The 16131-nt window shown below is 37.1% G+C and overlaps 1 protein-coding gene across 1 annotated transcript in view; it reads left to right on the plus strand.

Annotated features, from left to right (window-relative positions):
• Positions 1-16131, plus strand: part of SYNE2 (spectrin repeat containing nuclear envelope protein 2) — a 285164-nt gene that overhangs the window by 92009 nt on the left and 177024 nt on the right. Inside the window, exons 40-43 of the mRNA XM_042781144.1 lie at positions 1387-1551; positions 4008-4349; positions 12677-12832; positions 13689-13957. Of these exons, the coding sequence (XP_042637078.1) occupies positions 1387-1551; positions 4008-4349; positions 12677-12832; positions 13689-13957 (932 nt within the window). The remainder of the gene's footprint in view (positions 1-1386; positions 1552-4007; positions 4350-12676; positions 12833-13688; positions 13958-16131) is intronic.

The following is a 16131-nucleotide window of genomic DNA, read 5'->3' on the forward strand; positions in this document are numbered from 1 at the left end:
ATTTATAATTCTTTGCAGCACACTTATGTTGTTGTTGTTATGTGCCATCGAGTCGGACCCGACTCACAGTGACCCCTCCTTGGGTTTCCGAGGCAGTATCACTACGGAAGTAGATTGCCCCATCTTCCTTCCGAGGAGTGGCTGGTGGGTTTGAACCACCAGCCTTCTGGTTAGCAGTCAAGTGCCTTAGGCACTACTGCTACCAGAGCCATATACAATGTAGGGATTACCAAGGTAAGAAATCTGCTTGGTTATAAGTATTTTAGTTTAATAGTATCTTAGTTACCTAGTACTGCTATAACACAAATACCACAAGTAGGTCTTAAGAACAGAAATTTATTTTTTCACAGTTCCAAAGGTTAGAAATGTGAATTGAGCGTGTGGCCCTAAGGGGAAATCCTTCCTTTTCTGTTTCAGCTTCGAGAAGCTGCCAACAGTCTTTGCAGATTCAGCTCCCTACATTGACTGTCTTACTCTTCTCTCTCTGTGTTTCTATGTGTAGTTCTATTCTTTTTCTAATTTTGAAGTGATTAGATTTGGAACTCACCCTATTCCTGTATGACCTAATTAACATAAAAAAGAAAGCCATATTTCCAAACAGGATCATATTTACAGATACAAACCAAAACCAAAACAAAACCAAACTCACTGCCGTGGAGTCATCTGACTCAGAGCAACTCCTCCTTGGGTTTCCGAGGCATTATCACTATGGAAATAGATTGCCCAACCTTCCTTCTGAGGAGTGGCTGGTAGGTTTGAACCTCCAGCCTTCTGGTTAGCAGTCAAGTGCCTTAGGCACTATGCCACCACAGGAACCAGGATTTCAACATATATTTTAGGGGATACAATTCAATTTATAACAAATTGTTACTATTTTTCTGATTAGATAAAGCCACTTATTTTTTTGATCACAGGGAGAGATCCTGGAGAAGCCTTTGCACTTGACTTAGGATTAATTTTTCCTAACATGCAACTTTGGAGTTTCAGTCATAAAAAATGGATCTGGGGTTAGGTTGATCTTACACAGTCTCATTCCTAAGTGTGGGTGCTTGGATAATTAAGGGAACTGCTTTATTATGAATGTTTGTGATTTGATTCTATAATTTGAAGTCATTTAGTTTTGAAAAACTCTCAACAGATAAACTTGTTTTCAGAAATAAAATGAAGGCAGAGAAGCATGGGGGCAACCAATGTAGTTTCAGTAAGAGTCATTCCTTTATCTCAAACTTTAAATCCTTATTTAAGAATTCTCGATAATTTATAGTCATATTCCTGTTTCAGTATGAAACCTCATAAAGCAAGTACCTATTAAAAATGTAATTATTTTCCTGAGTGATAAAGTTCAGAGAGAATTAATTTGTAAATTGTCAATGGTTTTATTTTCAGGATTCTGTGCAAAAATTGGAAGGTCATGTTCAAGAGCACTACTCATACCAGGTTTGTGTCACAGACCTGAATACCACATTGGACAATTTCTCCAAGGAACTTGGGAACTTTTCTGATAAGCCTATGGATGAAATAGCAGTTGAGGAAGAATTACAGAAACTGAAGGTATTAAAACATTCAGTATTAATTCTAGTATTAATTCCAACTGGACTGAATCCAACTTGAAGTTCCCTAAATGCCCTGGGTTGTTACTGGAGTCAGAAACGACTCGACGGCACCGAACAACAACAACAAATGCCCTGGGTGCACCCCTGCCTCTTTACCTTTTGTCATAATTTTTCTTCTTTCTGTAATGCTTTCTTCTCCTGCCCTTTCATCACATGCTCACTCCTTTTTATCCTTCTAGACTCAGCTTAGCTGTCTTCTTCTCCAGAAAGCCTTCATGCCTTGCCTTACCCATATCTATGCTAGATTTTGCATCTTGCCCCTATAATTTGTGCATATTTCTTAGCATAGATCTCTCCTATTGTAATTATCTGTTTACTTGTATTTCTGTCCCACTAGAACATAGATACTTGAAAACACTGTATTTTACTCATCTCTAACTTCAAGATATCGTACTTGACTATAGCATAGTTGAATAGATGAGTAAATGAATGAACACGTATTTATTGTTAGGATGCCAATTTCTATCTAGTTGACTGACTCAAAGCAATCTCGTGTGTAGAACTGTTCTCCATCGGGTTTTCAGTGGCTAAATTTTTGGGGGCAGTAGTGGGTCTTTCTTCCAAGGCTCCTAAGAGTGGACTGGAACTCCCAACCTCTTAGTTAGCAGCCTGGCTCATTAACCACTTCACCACCCAGGACTCTCCATTTAGGACCACCCAAAGCCCATGGCCATCAATTTGTTTCTAGCTCATAGCAAACCTATTAGAGAGTAGAACTACCATAGGGTTTCCAAGGCTGAAAATCTTTCCAGAAGCAGACTGCCTCATCTTTCTCCTGTGGAGTGGCTGGTGGGTTCAAACTACTGATCTTTTGGTTAGCAGCCCCGTATTTAACCACAGTACCACCAGAGCTCCTTCCAATTCAGACAATGACTAATAAAGCTTATGTAGTTAACCTAGTAACTTCAAGGCTTATGCTATTTAAACACTAACATCAGTAGCTACTGTAACACCTCAAATTCATTTTGAGTCCAAGTTTCTCAAATTAGCTCTGGTGGTGTAGTGCCTAAGGCATTTGACTGCTAACCAGAAGGTTGGGAGTTCAAATAACCAGCTACTCCGCAGAGAAAGACTGGGCAATCTACTTCTATAAAGATTTACCACCTCAGAAACCCAAAGGGGGTCACTATGAGTCAGACTCGACTCAATGGCAGTGATATCAATAATTTTAAGGCTTAAGCTCTTTAAACAGTAACATCAGCAGCTACTAAAACACCTCAAATTCATTTTGTGTCCAACTTTCTGAAATTAGCTTCATCTATTCATGCATTTCTTAAACTTTGATAAAATTCCCACTGTATTTAAGATACTGCATTAGATAAATTTATTTCTTATCACCCACAAAGCTTTGCTCTGAAATTTAAATATTAACAATAGATTGATGTACACACTTTCTAACTGACTCTTACTCTTTTCAATGCTTTGCACATGGTAGGCACATATGATTTAGTGTTTTGACTGTGTAGAAAGACTGTCTTAAACAATATATATTCAACAGTTATCTAGTGACTGCCTCATATGTTCCAGGACTGTGCTATGAACATTTTTTTTATTACCTGTTTTTTTGGTTACCCAGTGCCACTCTAACAGAAGGGACCACAAATGGTATAGCTTGAACAAAGCAGTTTATTCTCTTAAGAATTGGAGGCTTTAAGACCAAGTTCAAAGTACTTGAACTTGGTTCTGGGGACTGTGTGAAAGCCCTTTGACCTTGGGCTTCAGCTCTGCCTCTTGATCCCATCCCACTGAAGGTAGAGGCATCTCTTTACTCAGGCAGCTACTGGCTGCTGAGGCTAACAAGACCAAGGTTGACAAATAAAATGGCACACAGTTCCAGTATTACTGAACAGCATAGCAGGCCATTGATTCAAGTCCATTAAGAGTTCCAGGATTGGCAGAGAATGGCAGGCTACTTACTGAACAACGACATAGCTACATGCAGGGTTCAAGTGTGCCATAAGATGGAGACCATTCGCAAAGCTGCTGCTTATATACCTAAAGCAGACCACATCCCTAAAACAGCTACTCAGCTGCTTGTGGTAAATCCCACCATGGAGTTGATTCCCAGATCCTACCATGGAGTTGATTCCCAGTCTCATCATGGGGAATAACTACCACTAGCTGCCCAGCAGCTCAACCAGGCCCACCAAGTTGACACACAACCTTAACTACCATACTTATAAACTTCTACTCTTTAATAAAATCAGCTTGAGAATTTGATCTGGTATATCACATTGGTTTAAATTTTGTCCAAAGTTTCATCTTTGTGATGTGAGTTAGTGTTTTTTATGTTTCCCACAATGAAATAAACATTGTGTGATTTACAGAATTCAATGAACTCTTACAACAACTGAATCGAGATACTTTTTGTGACAATATTTTCTGTACTCACAGGAACTAGAGAACAGACTCAGTTTACAAGATGGTACATTAGAGAAGATTTTAGCTTTAGCCGAGTCCATCAAGCAAAATACTTCTTCAGTGGGACAGAAGATTATTAAGGATGATATAACATCACTTAAGTGTAAACAAAAAGAATTGGAAAACAGACTTGAATCTACTAAGCAGGAGATGGAGAATTGTCTCAATAGCATTCTCAAATCAAAATGCGTGACAGAAAAGAAAGAAAAGTGTACTCAGTCAGGCAGAGAGAATCATGTCACTTCTGATATGCAACAATCCACTCAGGACTTGGCTGCTGTGGAAAAGTTGGAGGAAGACAGGGAAATAAACAAGGTAAGTACTTATGATGACACTCTCTAAGACTCCAGTTTGAGAATGAAGAGGCGTTGGGCTGTGAAAAGAGGGTCGTGAATCAGCGTTCTGATTTCATAATTAAACCCTCAATGTGTTGGTGATTTATGGAGCCTACTTATAAAAAGAGCCCTTAGAAAACTGTCCAGGGGTTCAGTGGTGAAAACATTCCTGTTCAGTCTGTTAGGATGTCAGTCATCAATTTAGGTTTATTATTCTCTCTGATCTGTAATCAGATACAATTTCTTGGGTTAAGAGCACAAAGGCAAGTTAGAAAAGGCAAAAGAAAAGAAAATGTGCTGTACCTCTTAGAAAAAAAAATTAAAGAACCTATTTTTTTGTGTGTTTATTCTATAATGAAATCAGAGACTGTTTGAAAGATAAGCTCTTATCTTTTTCTTCTTGAGTTAACCCTATACTGCAAATATATTTTTAAATGTTGTCAGATCATTGAGTGTGAAAATATCAGCACTCAGGCTCCTGATTTTCCCTGGGGAGAAGAAAGAAGATTATTTTGTTTTGCTTCATTTTTTTCATTCTAAACAAGTAAATGGGTACATTTCCTGTGGCGCTTAAAGTGCTTTTTCAGAGTTAGAGTTTGAAATGGAAGAGGCACAAAGCTACGTTAGAAAGAGTCTCCCTGGCAGACAACCTCTCACAATCCAGGGTCCAGGGGAACAATAGCGAAGGTTAGACCATTCAGGTGTGAGTTTTTTCCTAGCTTTTTATGGAATACGTAATCAGTAGGAATCAAGAGACCATGAACTTCTATTGTTTTACTGGAATAGAAAAGCGTGGAAGATTAAAGCGACCAGATAGAACTTTCTAGAAATAGGTAACACAGTAAATTCCAAGAAGCATCTCTAACCATGAGAAAAGTCCCATAAGCAGTGTTAGCTGTTGTTTGGGGAACAGTGTTTTAAAAGAATTAAAAGCTCAATAGGTGAGACTTTTAAGGTTGTATGTCTAAAAGAAACTTGCTTAAATATTAACATATTTAAAGATAAATAGTAAGTTTAAGGGGAAAAATAGCTGAGTGCTTAGGTATATTTTGAAAGGGGGTGGCAGGCCTGGCACAGTCCTAATCTATGACATTGCCGAAAGGAGTTGTGCAATAAATTTTAAATTGACTTTTCAGATCCATTTTGGCTGTAAATGCCCCAAATTCAGTACAGTGTATTGAAAACTATAAAATCCCATTTTAAATAAATAAATAACTGTTGCTGTCAAGTCAATATTGATTAACAACAATCCTATAGGACAAAGTTGTTGTTGTTGTTGTTGTTGTTATGTGCCGTCAAGTCGGACCCGACTCACATCGACCCCTCCCTGGGTTTCCGAGGCAGTATCACTACAGAAGTAGATTGCCCCATCTTCCTTCCAAGGAGTGGCTGGTGGGTTTGAACCGCCAGCCTTCTGGTTAGCAGTCAAGTGCCTTAGCCACTATGCTACCAGAGCTTCCATAGGACAATAGGACTGTCCTGTAGGTTTCCAAGGCTATAATCTTTACAGAAACAACATCGTGATAAGTGGAGAAAAGATTGGAGTTGTCAAGGATTTCATTTTACTTGGATCCATGATCAACACTCATGGAAGCAGCAGTCAAGGAAGCAGATGTCATACTGCACTGGGCAAATTTGCTGCAAAAAAACCTCTTTAAAGTGTTGAGAAACGAAGATGTCACTTGGAAGACTAAGTTGTGCTTGACCTAAGCCATGTTATATATATTAACCATCTCATACACATGTGAAACTGGATGATGAATAAGGAAGACGGAAGAAGAGTTGTTGATGCCTTTGAATTATGGTATTGGCAAAACAAAAAACAAAACTCACTGCTGTGGAGTCGATTCAACTCATAGAGGACCCGTGTTAGGTTTCTGAGGTAGTATCTCTATGTAAGTAGGTTGCCCAACCTTCCTTCCGAGGAGTGGCTGGTGGATTAGAACCACCAGCCTTCTGGTTAGCAGTCAATGCCTCAGACATGTGGAGTGCCAGAAGAACAAACAAATCTGCCCTGAAAGAAGTGTAGCTGAATGCTCCTTGGAAGCGAGATTGGCCAGACTTCATCTCACCTGCTTTGTTCATGTTATCAAAAGGGGCCATTCCCTGGAGAAGGATATAATACTTAGTAAAGTAGAAGGTCAGAGAAAAAGGGGAAGACCCTCAACAAGATGTGTTGACACAGTGGCTACAATGATGGGCTCAACTATAGAAAGGATTGTGAGAATGGCACACAACCAGGCAGTGTTTTATTCTGTTGTACAGAGTCTCTATGAGTCGGAGCTGACGTGATGGCACCTAACAACAGCAAAGGTAAAATGCTGTCTAAATAGTCTGAGTGCTTATGATCCAGGGTGGAACTATTTTTGTAGTTGTGAATTTCTAAGAGCTTTTAAGTATAAGTAGACAAAACTACTTTCCATTTCCCTCTTCTTACATAGGTTAAATGTAGTAACAAATTGGATAATGGTGAAACGTAAAGACTGACTATTTCTTAAGATTTAAAAAAAAAAAACTCACTGCCATTGAGTCAGATCTGACTCATAGCAACCCCTCCTTGGGTCCATAAATTGAAATGATAAAGAGGAAAAATAAGGAAGAGAATACTTTGTAATTTATTATTTTTCTTAAAATTTTTAAATTCAACATTATAGCTTAACTAGTATTGAACAATCTTTCTTGTCCCATTCTTCCCAAATATCAACCTACATGACACACCTGCTTTTAGAAAAACCTTTTGTCTGTAATTACTTCTTTCATTTCTTTGTCATTGGGTATAATTGTTAGTCAGTATGTCTGAATCATCTATTCATTTCAAAATTTTCTGAGCATTTATAATTTTGATGTTTAATTATGCATCCATAGACAAATCCTGGAAGATAGGTGATCAGACATCCAGGTGAAATGTGCAAGGCTTCCATCTGTGGGTGATTGCCCAGGAGTCAGAAAAGTATTTACTGGAGAAAGAATTTTAGATTTTGGGTTAAATTATGACTCTTTCTGACATTATTTATCCTGATAACTCAATAAAAAAAAAATTATAGTGGGACATGTTTTAAACTCTATCTTAGAAATAAACTATTTTGCTCTTTATGGCCAGCAGTCATATCTTGCTTCTTATTCGTGATATTTTCCACTATCTAATTTTTTTCCTTTATAGGATAAGTGTCTCACTTGGTGTACATGACATTAATATCAGTGAGCAATATGGATATGCAAACATGCTACAAAGTCCTAAATTCTTAGGCTGAAAGAAACCTTACAAGTTTTCTAGCCTAACCCTTGTATTTCTGGTAAGGAATTTGAAGCCCAACCTGAGGTGCTCGTTTGCCAGTAGTATTTCAGACGCTGTTTCACAGCTATTCATAAAGCTTTCCAGTTATGTAGCAGACAGTGTTTCGCTGCTGTTCATAAGGTTTCCAGGGGCTGATTTTCTTCAGAAGTGGGTGACCTTATCCTTCTTCCCAGTCTGTCTCAGTCTGGAAGCTCTACTGACACCTGTCTACTGTTGGTGATCCTGCTGGTATTTGAAATACTGGTCACCTTGCTTCTAGCCTCACAGCAACATTAAAGCCACTACAGTAGACACACAAATGGTGGTTTGAGAGAACAATGATTTTCTTTTTTAAAATTTATTAGTAACTTTGCAATTCCAATTATACACAGAACATTAATATGTAAGCTCATTACACTGTTTAAAAATTACATTTTGTGTTAACTTTATTGTAATCATAGATTTTTTAACCAAACTCACTGCTGTCAAGTCAATTCTGACTCATAGCGACCTCCATTGGGTTTCTGAGGTGATAAATCTTTACTGTAAATCTTTGCCCAGTCTTGCTTCCATGGAGTGGCTGGTGGATTTGAACCACCAGCCTTCTGGTTACCAGTCAGATGCCTTAGGCACTGTGCTACCAGAGATCCTTTAAAAGAGAGAAATGCCCCCCAAATCATAAAGAACACTCCACTATGAGGAAGAGTCCTTATCACAGTGAGAGGAATTGACAAATTAAGAAGAATTAAGAAATTGAGATAATGTAGCAATCTGACAGAAATCATATGCTTATTGTGATTAATGATATAATGAAAGGAATTAAAATCATAAGGAAAATATGCAGTGCTTTGACCAAGGTGTCATATTTAGAAATAGAACCACATGGAATTTCAATAAATAAATTTTTAAAAATAGTTATTTAAATTAAAATCTCCATGGCCATTTTAAGTAGCAAATTTGGCATAGCTTGAAAAGAGAATTAGTCAACTAAAAAAAATATGACTTAGAAAATTACCCAAAATGCAGCATAGAGCTACAAAGAGACGGAAAATATGAAAGAGATTTTAAGAGACTATGGACTCTACTAAGGAGCTCTGGTGGTGTAGTAGTTAAGGCATTTGGCTACTAACCAAACTGTCACTGGTTTGAACTCACAGCCACTTCATGTAAGAAAGGTGAGATTCTCTATTTCTGTAAAGATTGACACCTTGGACACCCAATGTGGGAGGAAGAGAATCAAATCAACTTGAAGGCATTGAGTTTGTTTTTATTATTGTTTTTGAGGGTCTATACTAAGATTGTCTAACACAATACTGATAACAGTTCTCGAGGAAGGATAGAAATAATGGAAGAAAGTCTCAAAAGAATTTTTGAGAATTGAGAAAAAATAGGAATCATCATTTTCAAAAAGTGCAGAGACCCATGAACAGAATAAAAATAAATAGATATTTAGCTAAATACATTGTAGTAAAATGCCAGAGACAAAAGAAGTATCTCAAAGACAACCAGAGAAAAAAGACTAATAGAGAAGTTATTTTGAGATCAGATTTCTGAACACTGAAAACTGAAAGGAAGTGTAAAAGCATCTTCTGAGAACTACTGAGAAATAACCGTCAATCTAGACTTTGATATCCAGCTAAACTAGCATTCAAAGAGCGAGACAAAATACTTATGTTTACAGACAAAGACTGAATTTACCTATGTAAAAACCACACACAAAAATAAACTACAGAAGAACCTAAATGTAAAGAAAAAATTTTAAAACCTTTACAGGAAAATATAAGAATATATATAAGGTGTACAAGGCTTTCTTAAACAGGCACTCAAAGCAAAAGCCAGAACAGGAATATGCTGATAGGTTAGACCAATTATAAAACATTAAACTCTTGTTCAACAAAGACACCATATACAAAGTTTGAAGATGTCTACAGGAAGATACTTGCATTGTAAAACTGTTAGAAGATTTTATGAAAATAATGTCAGAAATTACAAACATCCTCACCCCACCCCCAAAAAAGACTGTGGGTATACAAAAGCAATTCACAGAAGAGAGATTCATGGCCAATAAGCATAGAAAGAGAAACTTGAAAAACAATAATGGTAAAAATTTCCTATCCTTTTACATTGGCAGAAAGCAAAGCTTGTTAGCACCAAATGTCAGAGAGGATTAGGGGGGAAAAACATGTTTGTGGGAACGTGAACTGCATGGAGAACAAATCAGTAACTATTGAGAGCCAAAACAAGTATGTTCTGTGACCAGTAATTGATTCTAGGCAATATCCTAAAGGAACTCAAGCATATGTGTAAAAAGTCTAATACAAGGATGTTTATGATGGCATTATTTATAACATAAAAGATTGAGACCAGTGTCATTGTTCATAGTAGTTGAATAGATAACTAAATCATGTTTCATCAGATGGAACAGAGTACAGAGCTAAAATGACCTGTTCTTAGATGCCATTGAGTTGAGGAGTATACAAGATTGATATTTGTCAACACAGATAAATTGTAAAACATTCTTTCATGTAGAAAACTAACAAGTTATAAAGTGATACATATGTGATTCCAGTTTTTGTAAGAATTAAAAATGCAGAAAACAATACTATATGAATACCCACATATGTAGTAAAGACAAAAACCTGATATGTTGACTTCAGAATAGTGATTATTTCTAAGGAGGAAGAGATGAAAAGCGCTGTTGATTGGAGCTGTGTGTGTGTGTGTGTGTGAAAGATTCTAAACCTGTGTTACGTGCAATGAGTATCTGTTATTTTGTTGTTGTTTTATGTATGTTTAAAATATTTCATAATTTAAATTGTTTTAAAATGTACTTTCAAAATCAAAATTAAATATAGCAAAGGATGACTGCTTATCAGATTCTTTCCAGGAACCCATTAGGTCCTTGAGTCTAAATGTTCTAACTTCTCCAGCATGAATCAAGGAAAGTTACCTTTTAAATTTGAAATGTTTGTTTGAGCGATTCTATTGGGTTTTTCTGCCAGGGGAGAAACATGGCTTTTCAGGTTGGTAAACAAATGGAGTTTTGGAGCAGTTTCAGGTTTTTAGGAATAATGTCTCTGACCTATAAAGGAAGCCATTGCAAATGTTGCTAGTGTTTTCCGAGGTTAGTCAGACCAAGGACTCTTAATCCTCTGAGTAGATGATTAATGGTAAATAAAGCCCCCCCTAAAGTCTAGGATCTTGTCCTTCAGTGTGGGCTCTCTTGCTCCATGAGTGATTTTGTCGGGGAACCCTGAGAAGTTCATTTTCTCAGTAACCATCCCTTGGAAAGGAGGCAGTTGTCACCTCATACAAATCGGGGTCCTGGGCAAAAAGCACTTACTGGCCGATGATGCTTGTGGTGTGGCACCAGCTCTCCATTCCTTTCACAGCCTTCCTGTTATCTTTCCCCGGAGATGTTGCCCTTGATGCAGATTTTAGCCAGAGTCCGCACCACTAAATTGTTGGACTAGAGAAAAATTGTAAAATCTGATTGTTTCAACCATTTGAAGAAGTGAGTGGTACTAAGTGCCAACTGAGCACTTCAAAACCAGGAGACCTGGACAGCTCGTTTTTTTCACCCATTAGAATTGGTAAAGTTCCAGGTAGTATTTTATATAAATATAATTTAAACAAACGTTTAATTTTAGAATAGTTTGACATTTACAGAAAACTTACAAAGATAGTATAGAAAATTCCCGCATATCCCTCACATAGTTTCCCCAATTGCTAATATCTTATGTAGGCAGTATTTTTAAGTATTTTTAAGTCAACATTTCCTACCTTTGAGGATAGGAGCACATTTTTTTCATAGATTGGATACCTTGAAAAATTTACTGACATTAAAGTATATGGCAAAATTAAATGTTTTTCATTTATAAATTAACCTAAAAATGGAAACTAGTAGTCAAGCAAAATAGTGGAAATGTTTTAAAATTACTGCCATGATGTCTGGTGCATTAAAATACTCAACAAATATTTGCTGAAAGAATACATGAATGAATGCAGGTGCCCTGTCTCTTTATATACTATGGAGAACTTCAAGTTCCTATAGCTGTCAGCAAAGATCAAATCACTCCATAGAAAACACAGTATGCCTTACACAGATTGAAATTCTTACTGCTTATTGGTTAAAGGCACAATTTCATCTTAATATCATGAACCTTGATGTTTCCTCCTTCTGTTTGTTTATTATTTCAAATTACTAATAGGTAACATTGAATGTCCATTATGTGCCCTGCCCCTTACAACATGGTGAATATAAATACTAAGTATAAACTTTGAAATTTATACTTTTTACACATCTGTGGTTTCTTTCATTTTACATATCTATATCTTCTCCATCCTCTGGAGAAGGATATCATGCATAGTAAAGTAGAGGATCAATGAAGAAAGGGAAGACTCTCATCAAGATTGATTGACACAGTGGCTGGATTGATGGGCTCAAGCACAGCAAGTATTGTGAGCGTGGTGCAGGACTGGGCAGTGTTTTGTTCTGTTGGATTTAAGGTGGCTATGAGTTGGAGCAGGGAGCTCTGGTAGCATAGTGCCCAAGGCACTTGACTGCTAACCAGAAGGCTGTCAGTTCAAACCCCCTAGCCACTCCTCAGAAGGAAGGTTGGGCAATCTACTTCCGTATTGATACTGCCTCGGAAACCCAAGGAGGGGTCGCTATGAGTTGGGGCCGACTCGACGGCACATAACAACAACAACAACATGAGTTGGAGCCAACTCAACAGATCTAACAACATATTTTCTTTCTTTAAGACTATAAAATATGCATCAGTATAATTGAGAAATGCTCAATCTTTATTATCTTGCTTAAAAAATAAAAATAAAACATTAATTTCTTTTGGGATGTCAATATAGACATTAAATGTATATGAAAAACATATTTTGTAGTAGCCAGGTATACTTTTTAAAAGTCTTTAATTTAAATAAATAGAAGGAATTGTAATGTTTCCATCAAGAAAAGTAAGATTTGTTTATTTGGAAAGTACAATATTCAGCAATTAATCTTTTTATGTTTTCAGAATTCAGCTGCAGAAATGGTTTTGTCAAAACAACTTTCTCCCCATGTTCAAGAAAGCATGAAAAATACTGAAGATGAGCAGAAAGTCAATGAGCTGCAAAATCAACCTTTAGAATTAGATATTATGTTAAGAAATGAACAATTAAAAGAGATAGAGGTATGGAAATAGGAAAAACACTGGCAACATGATTGCATCATTTATCTGGTTGAATATAATATATTTTAATTACCAAAAACTTGCTTGTACAGAGTGAAAAGTCTTATTTAACCTTTGCCTGATGATCATTTTGGTAACTATATAATTATGTACTAATCAGTAAGTTGTATAAATCTTTCCGTTTAAGAAGTAGAAGAGTTTAATGAACGTTAGTCTCCTTTCTCTTCCACAAACTTCCTAAAACTAACTTATTTAAAGACAGAATTTGAAGATTCTGTCTTGTCATTATTCCTATTCATAGTCATATGTATTCTTTGGATTCTGATAAATGCATTTTATTTTTCCTAACTATCGACAATATGGGGTCTCCTTTTGTTTTTACAGCTGTGTAAATTGCTGTGTTTATGTATTTGTGTACCTAAAGCTGTGTAAAATTGTCTAAAAATCAATACATGGCCATGTTTTTAACAATGAAACTAAAAATGACCTCTACAATTTTAACTAAGTTTACCTAATACTAAACATGTATCTAAAACAGGAAAGAGGAGTAATTATATAAATAATAAGAATAAGATAAATTTTCTTCAGAGAATGTAAAAACCTTTTGAAACAATAAAGTTATCTAATTGCTGTTAAATGCTACTAATAATGAGCTTTAGCCTAGATTTTAACATGATTCCAATGGGAAAACCATTTAATGTCAGCATCTTTGTTTCTCTGTATGCACATTATGAGATAGTTAAAACATCTTGGATAGAAGGTGTTATCTGAAGGAAGGAGGGACAGAAAGAAAATAAATGAACTTATGAGTGGATGAGTGAATGAATATTTACTGATTTGCTTGAATTATTTTTAGACATTATATACCCAGTTGGAAGCAAAGAAAACAGCCATTGAGTCACTGGAACAAATGGATCAACCTCTCAACCAAACAGAAACCAGTACCGTGGTTCCCCACAATACAGGATATCTGGTGCACAACTTGGACAGTCTGCTTCAGGCACTTCTTAACTTGAAGAAAGATAAAGAAAGCCAATATTGTCTCCTTAAAGATTTTCAGGAACACCTTGCTGCAATTGAATCTTCAATGAAAGTCTTCTTGACAGAAAAAGAAAGTCTAAAAGTGTAAGTATGAGAAGTTTGGACTTGCTTTCTTTTCCTTCAAGCACAGCCTCCACTATCTTGGATAGGCCCTGAGTTTGTATTTGGGTGTCAAGATATTAGGATGTTCCATATATTGCATATAGAAGCCATTTGAGGAAGCAGTGGGGCTCATGCAAAAATATATATGGTATTATAATGTTTTAGAAATTATTAAACAATTCAAACCATAAATATCTGCAAAATGAGTATAAGTTCTTTTGGTCAGGAATTTATTATATGCTATCAGAAAGTGGAGAGAAACGTGTGTGTGTGTGTATGTGTGTTTATATACACATACATATAATTTTTTAGTGTCAACATAATTGGTTTAAATAATTTGATATATGTATTAAATAAAGGTAGCATAATTTCTTCTAAAATATAATATACTTTTTTTGACAATGTTCTATCTTACATAAGGATTTCTATTTTATTTTTATAGTAATTTGGATGCAGATTTACCAAGCAGATTCGTTTTACTCTCAATAGTTCATGCACATTTGATTTCACAGCCCCGATTACAATCCCTAGCCATAAAAAGCTCTCCTCCTCTCCCCTCCCTGGGACTACCCCTTCGCTGTGCCCTTCTGATCTATGCATTCCTGTCTGTCCAACTTTCTCTCTTTGAATGCTGCCCCTCTGATGTCTCATGGCTGATTGATCTAAGGGGTGCATCTCCCTTGGGTAGGTAGGTACGTCTCCCTGGGGTAGGTGTTCTACTTGTAGATCTTTCTATTGTTGGGCTGAGAACTAACCTACGGAAGTGAGTCCAACTTTCAGGCCCCAAGGATAACTTAGGGCTATAGTCTCGGGGATTCCACCAGTTTCATCTGACCAGTAATTCTGGTCATTTTTGTGTTTTTTAATTTTGTTCCACATTTTTCCTCCCACTCTATCCAGCATCTCCAATTTTGATCCCTTTCCAAGCAGTTGGCATTGGCAGCCAGGCATCATCTAGCTCTTCTGGTGGTCTCAGAGTTGTGGAGGCTGAGGTCCTCGTGGTCCATCATATCTTTGGACTAATTGTTTTCAAATGACTTTGATATTCTACATTCTTCTTTGTTCCAGATGAGAAAAGACCCATAGTTGCATCTTAGATGGCTGCTTGAAAGCATTTAAGACCAAAGATACTACTCACCGAAGTAGGATGTAGAACAAGATTTTTATGTACCATGTTGTGCCAGTTGAGCATGATGTCCTCCGAGACTATGGTCCCAAGCCTGGTGATTCTCTCCTTCATGGTCTTTGTCTCTGAGAAATTATTCCAACCTTGACCTCTGTTACTTCTGTAATGTATGTGGGTAATTTTGTAGCAGAAATACATATGTAACACTGTCTTCAGCCAAATCTGTCCTTGCTCTTGGGTAGATTCCTGATCACCTACCTCTAGCTGATCTTTTCACCTGTCTATGCATTTCCCCATAATCTAGTGTTTGGTGCCTGTGGTGGTTAAGTTTGTGTGTCAACTTGGCTGGCCTGGTTGAGTTGCTGGGCAGCTGGATGTAGTATTCCCCATGATGGTAACTCCACAGTGGAATCAACTCCATGGTGGAATCTACTGTGAGCAGCTGAGCAACTGCCTTCAGGATGTGGTCTGCTTCCTGTATATAAGAAGCCTTGGGGAACGGTCTCTAGTTTATGGCATGATTAAACCCTGGATGTAGCTGTGTCATTGTTCAGCAGCCTGCCGTACTTTGCCAACCTTGGGACTTTCAATGGACTTGAATTAACGGCCTGCCGTATGGTTTTGTAGCATCGAGACTGTGCCTTTTTTAGTAATCAGCAGCCAGCAGCTGAGTGAAAAAAAGCCTCCAGCTTCAGTGGACCGGGAGCAGGAGGCAGAGATGGACCCCAAGGTTGAGGGGCTTTCACCCAATCAATTTTTTAAAGAAACACCATACTGTTTTCCACAGTGGCTGAACCATTTTACAGTCCCACCAGCAGTGTATGAGAGTTCCAATCCCCACACCCTTGCAAACATTTGTTACTTTCTTTCTTGTTGAACTTTCCTATTATAGCTGGGGTGAAATGATACCTCATTGTTGCTTTGATTTACATCTCTCTATAAGATCAAATAGGAGCTCTGGTTTCATAGTGCACAAGGCATTTGACTGCTAACTGGAAGGGTGGCAGCTCAAATTCACCAGCCATTCCTT

Source organism: Orycteropus afer, unplaced genomic scaffold (assembly GCF_000298275.1).
Source record: "Orycteropus afer afer isolate SDZICR_OR568_19922 unplaced genomic scaffold, OryAfe1.0 scaffold00088, whole genome shotgun sequence".
NCBI lineage: Eukaryota > Metazoa > Chordata > Mammalia > Tubulidentata > Orycteropodidae > Orycteropus > Orycteropus afer.